The 14,086-nt window shown below is 41.0% G+C and overlaps 1 protein-coding gene across 1 annotated transcript; it reads right to left on the bottom strand.

Annotated features, from left to right (window-relative positions):
* Positions 1-4,585: 4,585 nt before the first annotated feature.
* LOC145392049 (apolipoprotein D-like) lies at positions 4,586-12,651 on the bottom strand. Its single transcript, XM_080266506.1, has 5 exons — positions 12,520-12,651; positions 11,459-11,592; positions 10,911-11,005; positions 6,793-6,888; positions 4,586-4,719 (listed from the first exon to the last, which is right to left on the bottom strand). The coding sequence occupies exons 1-5, from the start codon at positions 12,649-12,651 to the stop codon at positions 4,586-4,588; spliced, it is 591 nt and encodes a 196-aa protein (XP_080122632.1).
* Between the last annotated feature and the right edge of the window lie 1,435 nt (positions 12,652-14,086).

The raw sequence follows: 14,086 nt of genomic DNA, 5'->3' as shown, positions 1-14,086 counted from the left end.
GATCATTATAAGTTGTACTTAGGTAGTTGTAACTATAAAAAGACAGTGCCTGTATATACTTATGGTGCACAAAGAGGAGAGATTTGAAAATTTATACTCAAGTCCTAGTGACAGTGCATGTATCTATGACTAAGATTTTACAGATTAATATTTTTAACTATGATGGACTCCAGGTAACACTGGCTTTGTGGGAAATGGATTCTCATAATTTTAATTTTACTTGGATTCTTATAAAGCTGATTTTATGTCAGTTACTTTTAAATATTTTGTCTAGAAAATTCCTCATAAAATTTTTTCTTAAGAATACTATATAGAAAAGCTGCCTGTCTTAATCAGGTAAAATATATACCTGTTATTCTTTGCTTCAAAGTGAATGTGTGGTGATTTTTTGAGGAATTTTGAAAAAAAAAAAAAAAAAATTTCAAGTAATTTAACACCCAGGATAATGACATCATTTTTATTATGGCCCCTGCATCCTCCTCTAGTGTGAAAAGAAAATACTGTAAAATCAATCCAATATCACAAGCAGTGAGCTGTTGTCCTAAGGCTGGACTGTCGTACTCCATCGCGAAAAATGTGATGGCTGGCCCATGTCTCTGGTGGCATTTTATGACTGAAAACCTTTAATTGCCTCATAAGGCTTTGACACTATATAACACACTACCATCACCATGACTGGTACTTCAGACCATGAGTAAATGGGTGAAAATCACTAGCCTATTTGGTGCAAAGGTACTATTGTATTGAAAGTGGTCTATGAACATGTAGTTCTGCATGTTAATCCTCCCCCCCCTTTCTCACATGCACACGCGTGCACGCACACACACACACACACACACACACACACACACACACACACACACACACACACACACACACGACTTAATTTGTTATTACCTAAGTAAAGAATTTGCTTATACAACACTCCCTTAACTATGTCATACGCATTCTTGAACAAATTATATTTTTGTTGATGCAGTGGCCCTTTTAACCATAAGTTGATAGATAAATATCCACACAAATATTCCTGTACTTCCAGTATTCATAATGGGTTACCAATCTGCCGTGTAAAACTTTCCAGTGACTTGTTAGTATTTATTTTATTTATTTTTTGGCCAGTTACTCAGAACAGTATTCTAGTCTTTGTGAAGTATTTAATCCACTAATGTTCCTCCATTAGTGTGTATGTATGTATGAATGCTGTTATATTCAGTTGATATAATTCAAACTACTATATGAGTGTAGAAGTGACATACCTGTATATCAGTGTAATGCACAATTATTGATGAGGAAGGCATTTTGTTGGTTACCACAATGATCAATATCCAGACCCAGTTGGAAAGCCTGCAGCAAAACTCACAGATGTATGTGGAGGCATGAACCAGCTGAGAATTAATGGGAGTACAAGAGTTTTTCCCTTCTTGTGCCACAGGAGGTATAGGGCTGCTAGTGACAGAAGTACTGGGAGGAAGTATCACCAAATCCCCCCATTTATACAGAGGAGGATTTTCAACCTCACCATTCCCATTCCTTCTAGCACAAATGGGAAGAATGTATATGAATAGTAGTCTTCCTTCCCTGTTAGCAGAACATTTATTATTCAGTTGATGTTTACATTCATTTGGGTAGCTTTCACTCAACCTCACATTGTTAGAACTTGCCAGATGGAAAGCAGAAATATTTTACAAAAATGTGTAACTAATAAACACACCAAACATACAGTTGCCTGTACTTGTGAGAAGGTTATTGTATTTGGTACAGCACTGTAGAATGTGATGGCTGTTTCACCTTTTAGTAGTATTTTGCTACTTTTATAGGGTGTTTCCTGATTGCTAAGGCTGTGTTATCTTGTTGAGTAAGGAGTAGAACTACTTTTCATGATAGTTAAATAGTTGTTTCTGTGGTGGGTATAGCCTATGTCATTTATCACAATTGCAGTAAAGGAGTCTCAGATTCTGAATATGAGCTGCATGTCAGACTGTGTAGATGTTCAGTTTTTCAAGAGAAACCGTACCATAGTTAGTACAAAATATTCAGAGTGAAACACAACCATACTAATCTGAACCTTGCATTATTATAAGTTTCTTCTTATATTTTGCATAGTTTTGTAGAGCGTCTATTTTTGAAGTATTTTATGTTTTATAAGTACACAGAGGTCAAGTACACCCAAAGGATGTGTCTTAATAGTCAGTAGTTTTAAGGTTGTGTGAAGTGCATTTTAAGAGTGCAGTCTTGCCTAAATGTGAAAAATATACAGTACTGGACAAGTAGAGTGATTTTATACTGTTGTTGAATACTGTACAACAGTGTCTTTACAGAAAGGGCATTGTTATTATTAATGAATAGTGATATCCTTATTGACTTTTTATCATCATCTTGACTTCTTTCCCAATCAAGGATGAGGTGAGGTAGGGTTGAGAGAGCAGGGGGGGGGGGTAATAGTGGGAGAGGTATAAACAGCATGCCCAGATTCATAATTTACTCACACTCATTCACTCACCATTCATGCCCTAGAATCCTAATCATTCCACCTCATGGTCATATAACTTCTCTTTATATACCATACTTCAGTGTGGTCATATCTTCTTAGGCTAAGTCTGAGTGAGATATTAATGTTTACATGGAGAAAAGCTGTTGCATACTTTAACATTAAAGGATACCTTCTGCAATGTACAGTTTGGATTATCTTCCAAAACCATAATTTAGTGTTGTATTTTACTAAACAAATGGAGACAGCAGGTACTGTTGTGAGCAAAAAGCTTGCTGACAGTTCCTGCCAGTATTATGTTCTGTCATCCATAGTTCTCATTCCTCCTTAAATGTCACAGTACCTTTCTGTCTCATACTCTTTTACTGTTTTGTTTATAGTGCTACCATATTAATATTTCATGTAGTACCTTTCATTGCCACACCCAGCATGGAAGTGTCAACAAACTTTTGTTTGTCATAGTCCATGACTTGGGAAAGCCAAGGTGCTTAACTGGTAATTAAATACAGGTACAGTAGTTGATTCTGTTCTCACAGCCAATTGTAGAGAGACAGAGCCATTCTACATTGTATTATTTACCTGGTGATTCACTGTTTTCTTTGTTCGGTGGATTGGAAGTTGTTAAACTGATTGGTTGTGGAATTTTGTACTGGTACTTTCTGAATACTTGTTTCATCAGTCTTTCATATACCCAAAGCTTTGTAATATACACAGAAGTTTACTACTGCTACAACTATTAATACTACAGCTACCACTACTACAAATACTTCAACTACTACTATTATTATTTTTCTCTTCCTGTAGATGCGCTTTACATTACCTGTCACATTCTGTCAGTCCATAGACCATTAAGAGAAGAAAACAAAAATGCCATCACAATATTCTGTCAGTTCCCAGGCCTCATTAACTTCCACACATATTCAGGTATACAGTAATTTACATCCACCTTCTTGCCCTCTCACACTTCCTCCAACATTTAGACTTAACCACATTTACCGTTTTCTCACTGTCGTACCTGCATCCATTCTATCAATATGACCAAGCTTACCCATTTATACCTAATTTTATCCATTCTCTCACATAAACCAAACTTACCAATACTGTATATATATCCCTTTTCCATCACCCTGTCTACATTCATTCTTTCATCTAACCAAACTTACATACTGTACACTCTTTTTCACCACCCTGTATGTGAGTGCTGGAGAGGTGGTTTTGATAACAAGTGACTCTACTGCCCGGTATTACAAACGTCTTTCACCCCTCTCCCTATCCTCCGAAAAGAGGATGGTGGAGTGCAGGAGACGGACACGTAGGCTACTCTTGTCATCCACTGGGTTCACATCTAGATGAGCCTGAGGCCATAACACCACTACCATATTATCTCCATTCGTTAGTTCCCTATGATCATATCGTCTCGGGTACACTCTGTGATAGTTTTTTTTTTTTTTTTTTATGTGAAGAAGGCTGTGAGCCCACAATTATTGTTCCAAGAGAAAAACAAAATACAAGAGAGGGCCAGATTCAAGATCGTAGCAGTAGTAGTAATAGTAGTAACTTCAGGCTCATCTGAACATGAACCCGGCACACTGCAAGCTGAAACTGTCCAAATTCTTCTGCAGTCCATCATCTTCCCTTCAGGGGACAGGGAAGGGTTTGAAGGATACAGTATTTGTATAACCGCAAACACGGATTTTGTGGGGGTAGAAGCAGGGAGGACATGAGAGTATACGCCAACTTCCTGGTTTTGGCCAATCAATTATTGCCTATACTATAAAAAATATTAGGTACCAAACTACAGTATATGCAATAAAAACCTTATTGTATCTTATTAAGCTTTCACTTGTCTAAATTATTGTACTTTTACTACTGAAGCAGACAAATTACACTGTTTTAATTATTTAAACATTAATTGGCAATTCAAAGAATCACGTCTCCTCCCCCGTCTTTTCCAAAGTTCTGGATCCATCTTATAATTGGGTAGTTCCACCGCTCGGCCACATTGGTGCCACCACGTGCAGGCTTCCCTCTCCAGCACCAAGAATAAAGTATGACAGACGATTGTACAGAACGAATTAACTGCTGTCCCTGGCAGCACTACGGTGGACACCTGCTTCGGTTCTGCCTCCTGAGGTGTTCGACCCTGAGACCGAGCGCTTTGGCCATGTTCCTTGCGTTGCGAATCACGTAGGCCTTGGGGTACTGCTGCTTAGATAACAGCCACAAGATCTCTGCAGGGGAAGGGGAAGGTAGGCCACCATCAACATCTTCCTTTCAGTGATGCCTTTTAATAACTTATTCTAACTTCAGTTTATTCAAACAGCTCGGGAGAGCTCTTGGCACAAAAAAGTGTTTAACATCCCCTGTATAATAAATCTGAGTTTTGTAAAATTGTCTGGAGTACCATGTTTAGATGCTTGCCAACCCCACACAATACGTCATGGATAACTGTGTGACTGCAATGTTCTTTCAGTTTAACTTTCCAAAATTTTCGTCCTTTTGGAGTACATATCGCAACCCAATACGTGACAGAAAGAGTTAGGGCTCTACATCTACTTCCACAGCACTTCTTCGTGGCTTGCATAATATTCCAGAGCTAATGTTTTGGCTAAGTTGAAGTGAAAAGAGTGCAAGTGAAAACTGCCTCGTGTTAGTCTAAATAAAATTTCGAGGCGTACTGTACACACGCGGCATTAATTTCTGACAAGGGGTGGACCAACATGTGTGTAATTTTGTCTATTATCCCTTCCCTCTTTAAGACTTACTTTCTTCTATTCTTGCTCCCAACAAACGATTTTATTCAACATAGGTTTTGTGTGTGTGTGTGTGTGTAATTTTGTCTATTACCCCTTCCCTCTTTAAGACTTACTTTCTTCTATTCTTGCTCCCAACAAACGAGTTTATTCAACATAGGGGAGACGTCAGAGTGAAGAGGTTAATGAAGGGTACATTTAACTCTATCAGTCAGGGGATGACATGAGTAAAAATAAATATTCGTAATGTGTCTGAAGAGGTTAAGCAAGAAAAGGAGGAGGAGGAGGAGGAAAAATAAGGCTTAGACTGAATGCCTGTCAACTACGCAAGGTTCAATAAGGCAGACAATCATTTTTAAGTCCCAATCTTCCCTCAGACTACGAAACCATCGAATTTCCAATCAAGGTTCCTCTTTTAGATCTAGGTACGATTGGGCAGGAGTATGCAAAACCCGCGACCCCTAAGCTGCAGGCCAAGTGCATGTGTTTCCATTGAACCACTGTCACCGCCACTCTCTGGATCCATCACTTAAGCTGCGTTCACCACCAAGCGATTCGATTCGATTCAATTCATGGAGAATCATATCGATTCATGATTCGTCTTGATGCGACATGTTAATTCCTATAGGAACTGTTCACACCAAGCGAATCAATTCAATTCAAATCATGGCGATTCAAGGCGATTCAGAATCACTGATGCGCGATGGTCCATTTTTTCATCAGTCACGGCGATTCAGTGGAGGAGTGAGCACCATGCTACCGGACGTCCTGATAAATTTAGTGAGAGAGCGACGTGCTATTTATGATGCTAGTGATCCTAAGCATCGGGACAGGGATGCCATAGCGGCTTTATGGAAGGATATTGCTGCAGAAATCAAATGCACAGGTGGGTTAAGTTTTTGATCAATACAGATTGTTTCTATTCAGTACAAAAGAAATAGCCGCATTTGGCAACTCACGTATATTTCAAATGCGAGAGATAACCTCAGTAACGGTCAGGCGCCAGGCTGTCTAGGTGTCTTATGTGGAAAAAAGTATTTCCCCTGTACGCCTGTGATACTACTCCCTGTTGATTCTGACAGTTTGATTCTGTCGGTATGAACGGCGCTGATTCTCCATGAATTGAATCGAATCGAATCGCTTGGTGTGAACGCAGCCTTAAATTCAAAGGGTTGGTGGAGAGGGCTGCCTTGATGTTGTGGCACTGATATAACCACGAAGCTCTCCTGCCCATCTGTACAAACGTCCCTCAACTCCCTCCCTATTCCATCTATACAAAGGTCCCTCAGCTCCCTCCCTATTCCCCGAAAGAGGGATGGTGGACTGCAGGACAAGGGTAAACTTGAGCCTGGAGTCCACAGAGTTCGCATCTTAATGAACCAAAACTACAACAAAATCAATAATAATGCAAAAAAAAAAAAAAAAAAAAACACAGCAGCAAAACAAAGCAAAAACAACAGCAAAACAAAATAAAAGCAGCAAACAAGAAAAACAACAAAAACACCACCACCAACAACAAAAATTAATAACAAAACAACAACACTAACTTACCTGTGTGTCCTAGCCTGATTGGGTCCTGCTGACACTGCCACGCCAGGGCAAAGGAGGCGTAGTCAGTGGCCAGGATTAGGTACTCCCCCTGCAGCACTGGGGGAGGGGATAATAATAATAATAATAATAATAATAATAATAATAATAATAATCAAAAGAACAAGAAAAATGTCCAAAAAATACATGGTATATTAAGTCCTTGTTCCATAGGTATACGTGGTAGCCTATACGTGGCGAGTGACGAGATGGGTGGGTAGTGAACTAAATGAACAGAAGGCAATGATTAATTATGTGTGTGTGGATGAAAGGATGAGAAGGTGTGTAATGGACGCAAGAGCATACAGAGGTTGGGGGAGTGGACTTTCTGACCACCAACAAAGTCCAAATGAAATGGAGAAATTAAAGAAGGGAAGGACAGGAGGAAATAGTTCATACAAGGAGGGTGGAAAGGTTACAAGAGGATGGAAAAAAGGGCAGAATATAGGAGGGAAGTGGAGGAGCGATTGGGTAAATATGGATTGGAGCAGATGGGGAAAATGGAAGGTGTGTGCAAGATATTCACTGAAGAAATCTGTGCAGCAAGTGAGGTGGTGTGTGGGGTGAAGAGAAGACGAAACGGGGTGCAGGGAACAGCATGGTGGAATGATGAAGTGAGAGAGGCTGTGGCACGAAAGAAGAAACCATACAGTGAGTGGATGAGAAACAGGGGCGTGGAAAAAGTTGAAAGACGGAAGAAAGGGTTATATGTAGAGAGGGTGAGAGAGATGAAAAGATCAGTAAGACAATGTAAGAAGATAGTGGATGAGGAATTTGGAAGGAATTTGAGTGTAAAGTGGAGGGAATGTAAGAAAATGTTTTGGAAAGAGGTAAGGAGAGTTAGACAGGGTGCCAAAGAAGTTAGTTGGGGAGAGAAAGATAAAAATGATAGATTACTAGTGGAGAATGGAGAAAAAGTGAGCAGATGGAGAGAACACTTTAAGAAATTGCTGAACATTGAGAATGAAGGTAATGCAAGTAAAAGTGGCTGGGGAATGGCTGGGAGAAGGAGGGATGTGAGAAGGGAGGAAGAAATCAGTAGGATGGAAGTTGTGGAAGCAATGAAGAAACTTAAAATGGAGAAACCCCCAAGAATTGACGGAGTGTGTGGTGAAATGTTGAAGCATGGGGGAGAGATAGTAGTAGAATGGATGTGGAGGATGTGCAGATTGGCCTGGGAGGAAGGTAGAGTCCAGGAGGATAGGAAGTCAGGTATAATTATTCCCTTGTACAAAGGAAAAAGGGAAAAAGAAGTGTGTGGTAATCCGAAAGGCATTTGTCTTCTCAGTGTAATAGGAAAAGAATATGGTAGGATACTTATTGACAGAGTTAGGGAAACAACATAGGAATTAGTTGGAGAAGGACGGGGAGGTTTTAGGAAGGGTTGAGGTTTTGTAATCAGATACTTATTCTTAGATCTTTAGAGGAAAAGTTTCTAGAGAAAGGAAAGAAGTTGTAGGCAGCCTTCAGGGATTTGGGGAAAGCTTATGACAGGGTGGATAGACAAGGATTGTGGAAGGTATTAAGAATATATGGAGAAGATGGGAAGCTGTTGAAGGCCGTGTATGAGGGTGCTAAGGCTGCAGTGCATGTGGATGGTGACCCGAGTGAATTTTTCTATTTGAAGGTTGGGTTGAAACAAGGATGTGTCATGTATCCATGGTTGTTCAATCTGTACATGGATGGGGTAATAAATGAGATACAAGGCAGGGCAGTGGATGTTGGAGTGACCCTAGTGAGAGAATGCAGTGTTTGGAAACTCCCTGTACTGTTGTTTGCAGATGATACTGTGTTGTTAATGAAGACGAAGGGAAGCTGCAAGGCTTGGTGGATGAGTTTGGGAGTGTGTGTAAGAAACGGAATCTAAAGGTGAATGTAGGGAAGAGTAAAGTTATGGTCTTCGAGAGAACTGAAGTCAGTGAATGTACAGCGAGATTGGATGATGAGGAAATGGAAAATGTGAGTGCATTTAAGTACCTGGGTAGTGTGATGAGTATGGATGGAAGGTTAGAGGGTGAAGTGCTTAAAAGGGTACAGCAAGGAAGAAAGGTTGCTGGTTCCTTGAAAGCAGTGATAAGAAACAGGAAAGTGAGCATGGAAGTGAAAAAGCTGCTACATGGCAGTATTGTGATACCAATTCTAACATATGGAAGCGAAGCTTGGACCTCGTTGGAGGGAGAGAAGCCAAGAGTGAGAGCAGTGGAAGTGAGTTATTTGAGAGGAGCATGTGGAGTCACATGGAGAGACAGACTGACAAATGAGGAAGTGAAGGAGCATTGTGATGTGAATGTACATGTGATAGGAAGCGTTAGCAGAAACACACTGAGGTGGTTTGGCCATGTGGAGAGGATGGAGAGTGAGAGACTGACGGAGTGTATGTGAGTAACATGGAGGGGGGTAGAGAGAGGAGGAGGCCAAGGATTAGATGGAGGGATGGAGTGGAGAGGTATATGAGAGAGTGGGATGTGAGCTGGGAGCAGGGCAAAGGGACAGGGTGACATGGAGGCGATTTGTCTGTGGCCACCCCTTACGGGATTAAGGCTTCTGGCAATAGATGGACAGACAGAAGTCCTTGTTATGTCGAATTTCCTGTCGTTATTTTTTTTATTAATCCCTTCAATACGATGACTTACTGGAAAGACACCTTCACGTCCTCTCTCTCTCTCTCTCTCTCTCTCTCTCTCTCTCTCTCTCTCTCTCTCTCTCTCTCTCTCTCTCTCTATTACATTTAAAGTTCATACTAACTCACAAAAATGCTAATCAAAATTCTCCTGTTACCCCAAAAGCCGATTTTCTAGCGTCTGCCATTATATAGTAACAGTTATATGAAAAAAGTTGTGGCACTTGAAAAACATCCCCAAATTACCACAAAAAATGTCTATGATGAAGAAGGATTGATGATTCTTTTGCTGTGTTAGAGAATGGTGAAGGAAATGAAGACTCTGGCAAGGTTTCTCGTCCATTATTGAAGCTCCCTTACACCTTTTCCTAAACAATTTATTTTGCTTATTACACCTTACTATCCTCGTCTGTGTTATAGCCTATAGTCTTTTAATGTAGCCATACTCTGCTACTACGTACAAAAAGGATATTAACCAGCCATATTTAAAAAAAAAAAAAAAAAACAGATCGCTAAGGAAGAGGTGTTAGGGAGCTTTAACCGACTGGAATACGAGTCTCATCGGTTAAGGAAGCTCCCTAACACCTCCTAAGAGAATTACTTTGCTTAGTACACCTTGCCGTCCTCCCTTGTGAGATTCATGCTAATATCACCATACTCTGCATAAATAACGTACAAAACGATATTAGCCAGCCGTATCCAAAAATAAATCGGTAAGGAAGAGGTGCTAGGGAGCTTCCTTAACGGACGCAAATACGAGTCTTGGAAACTGTTTAGTATTATGGTTGCTGGCTGAGACGATGCTGGGTTAATTTTGCTATGGTTCTTTCACCTTAACTTGGCCCAGATTTTGGAATTCTTTGAGCTAATTCTACGTAACTCAGTGACAGAAAAGGGCAATGCAATGGTTTTACATCCTGTCCATAGCACTACTTCGTGACTAGCATCATAATCTAGTGTTAATCCATTGTTATAGCTCAGCATTCAAGATGAAGAGAAGGCAGGTTTAGGCCACGTCAAAGTGAAAACAGTGTATTGGTTTATAACGTAAATATTTTCACACAACAATACAGTAACAGTAGTATGAGAAGCAGCAGTAGTAGTAGTAGTAGTAGTAGCAGTAATAGTAGTAGTGGTGGTGGTGGTGGTGGTAGTAGTAGTAGTAGTAGTAGTAGTAGCAGTTGTAGTAGTAGTAGCATTAATAGCAGTAGCAGTAGTAATAGTAGTAACAGCAGTAACAATAGTAGTGGTAGCAGCAGTTGCGACCTCAATCTCATCTGAACGTAAACCGGTGGACTACATGCTTTCGCCCTCCCGCAGTCCACTATCATTCCTTGCGGGGATAGGCAAGTTACTGAGGGACATTAGTACACACACAGGCAGTGGAGCCGCTTGGTTATATCGGTGCCACCACATGAAGGGGCCTCTAGCAGCTAAATACAGTAAATATTAGATAACTCACAAGGAATGCTAGGACGCGCCAAAACATAGCGTAGTCGGCCGGGTTCTTTCTTGTCAAAAGTGATGGCGTTTTCGATGGTGCGCACTGTGCCTGTTCTGGACAACGAAGAGATGGCCTGTGTTTCAGTTTTATACATGCTAGTTGCTGCTATCACATGCATAGTTACCTGGTTTGTCATATATTTTTGTTCAGCTAAGAAAAATCCCTAACAGCCTTGAGATTTGGGCAGCAAACAGTAGAGAATTTAAATGCTTTATGATAAATATTTGAGTCAATAGCTACCAAGTTTATAATTGCAAAATGTAGAATTGGCAGTCTTGCAGCGTACTGTGTATTGAACATCTATCCCACAGTACTAACAAGACTCAATACACAAAACATGTTAAATACCAAAGGACAAATGAAAATTATGAAGTAACAGACTGCATCATGACCTACTGGTGTTTCAGCCTATAGTTTCTATATCTAGTGCTGTACTGTAAAACTACGTAGATTTCTAGTATTGTACGTTGCTTAAAACAACAACTAAATAAATTAATTAATCTCACAGTGTGTCTTTCCAGTCGAGACGAGTGTAGTGTCCGCGGTGAGGGTCGTACAAGTAGTTCTCCACCCAGCAGGTTCCCGCCAGACCCTCGTACGACACAAAGAACCGCTCAATCTCATACCACCGTCCCAGGAACTGTCACCAGGGATATGCAGGCAACATTAAAATGCAAAACACACAGGGTGGTCCGTATATAACACCCCCCTTCCACTCCACCGCGGGAACGGCGTTATCAGTGTCTATCCTGTGTCTTCATTCAGTTCCAACTCCCACTGCCACACCCACACCAGCAAACTGAGCCGTCCCACAACACAAAGGTACCATCAGGTGAGTTGTTTCAAGTGAAGCGCTAACTACAGACCATCCTGCACTTACGTTCCCCGTCGTAACTTAGTTCTGTTTTTTGGAGGAGGAATATAAATACACTGGAAGATTCTAGACGGTCCATTCCTTGTTCTTACTGCATAAAACTGATATGACGTACGATATTTATCTTATCTTGTTCCTCCTACAGCAGTAAGTTGTTTTGAGAGGAATCAATCGTAAATATTATGTTTGAAATTCTCTCCCCAAGAAAGAAAGCCTAAGTTTATGCAGAACATATTACAACGGAACATCGGCTACAAGCATACGAAATTACTATACATTCTTTTCATCTTAATTTGGCCTTAATATTCGTCCCTTCACAGGTTCTAATAACAGAATAAATGGGAGAAATGGAGTTCCCCCGAGCTAAGCCCTGTATTGGACTATATAGCCCCGCTAGGGTTACAGGAGCGAGCTACCACTCCCGGCACGGCAGCCCGGGCGAGGCTCGAACTCGCAATCCCCCGATTACGAGTCCGGCGCGCTACCACTGTGCTACCGCGCCCCCCCTAATAACAGAATAAGCAATGCCGTGGCTCTACATCCTTTCTATAGCACTTCTCGTGACAGCATCATAATCTAAGGTTAGTCTATGTTACAAATCAGCATTGAGTTGGAGAGATGGCAATTTCAGGCCAGGGTAAAAAGAGTATAATACAGGTGATTAGGTTGAAGGCGTGGAGTGCACAATTTTACCCGTTTGGGATCGAAGTTTCTCATTGGCAGGATCTTGGGGCAGGGTCCAGCGAAGAACACCTGTGACACTGAACACCGCACAACTGCTAATACCACCAGCGGTAGAAGGAGATGGCAGGATGTATGGCTCATCCCGACTATTTATTTACAAGCCGAGATGTGGGAGTCTTTTGTTCCTTGCTCTGATCGTCTGAAAAGAATGCAGTTTTTTTACATTAATATTCTATATGACACAGTAGTGATACAGGAAATGCTGCAACCTCTTCCTCAGTGGTGTAATTTGCTTAATTACCCCTGACCATTTTTATTGTGAGTGTCATTTATACAGTTATAATATCGAAAAAGTGTGCATTAGTAAAGGGCAGGAGACTACTGAGATGTAATGGATAAAGAAGATCGCATGGAAAGAAGTGCCACGAAGTCTGCAATGTTATTTAGAATGCATATAATAATCCCCTTGAAACCTAGTGCCACAGGGGAGGGGGGGGAGGACCCAGTAAGACACTTGACTTCCCATTGGAATTTTCGGATTATTCAATGTGTGGACAGTACTCAGCGATGCCCCCCTCCCCTCCTTCACCACCACGGCTTTGGCCACCCATGGTCTGAACAACTCGACTGTCTTATGCCAGCTAACGTAGGCCTACTTTATATAGCCAAGTCAACAGAGGCCTGGAGTGGGATATTCGGACATAAATACGAAGGTTCTCTGTCGTAACCTGGGCTACTTTTGCAGGAGAAACAAGGAAAGGAGAGTGCATAATATTCCCACGTCTCTAGTTTTTCCTACAAGTCTAAAGTTTTTCCTACAAGTCTAAAGTTACGGCAAAGATTCAATCGTAAATAATGTTCAAGTAGGCTATCCCATCCCTGAGCTCCATTTTTCAGTTATCATTCTTACCATCTCCAATGAATTGTTTTATTTTTATTTTTTGCAATTTCAGAGAGACTTTTTGAGCTGGAGGGGTTTGATATATAGCTTTTACGAACCCCTTCAGCACGAAATGTCCTCGCTAAGTTTAATAAAATCGTCTGAGGTACAGGAAGAATAATCATAGAGAAGCGGTTAAGTGAATGATAAAGTTGGCTCTGTTTAACCCCTGCAGTGCGATGTTTTTCCCTTACTTTTTTTATTACCATCTCCGAACAATTTCCTTCAGTTTATGGGATGCGTTTCCAAAGGGTCATGTCACGAGAAAAGAATACGTAGAAGAGGGGGGAGGAGGAGGAGGAGGAGGAGGAGATGAAGAAGACGAATAAGATATAAGTTGAAGAAGGAGAGGATGGAAATGAAGACGGAGACGAAATACAGTAAATGGTGCTTTAACCTGAGCAGAATGAAAAATGTCATCGCACTGAAGGGGTTAGCCTGCATGTCTCACCTCACAAAAAAAATAATAATAATAATAATGCACAGGCTGGTCCATAAACAGCGCAACACTAGAACCTCACCTGACGATACTTTACGTGTTACGGGACAGCTCGGTGTGCTGGTGTGGACGTAGGTGTGACAGTGGGAGTAGGAAGGGTATAATAAATGCTGAAGGCTAGACATTTTCAACGCTGA

This window comes from Coenobita brevimanus, chromosome 21 (genome assembly GCF_032717465.1).
Source record: "Coenobita brevimanus isolate Jiangsu-jjx chromosome 21, ASM3271746v2, whole genome shotgun sequence".
Lineage (NCBI taxonomy): Eukaryota > Metazoa > Arthropoda > Malacostraca > Decapoda > Coenobitidae > Coenobita > Coenobita brevimanus.
This window is presented reverse-complemented; position numbering and strand designations above follow the sequence as displayed.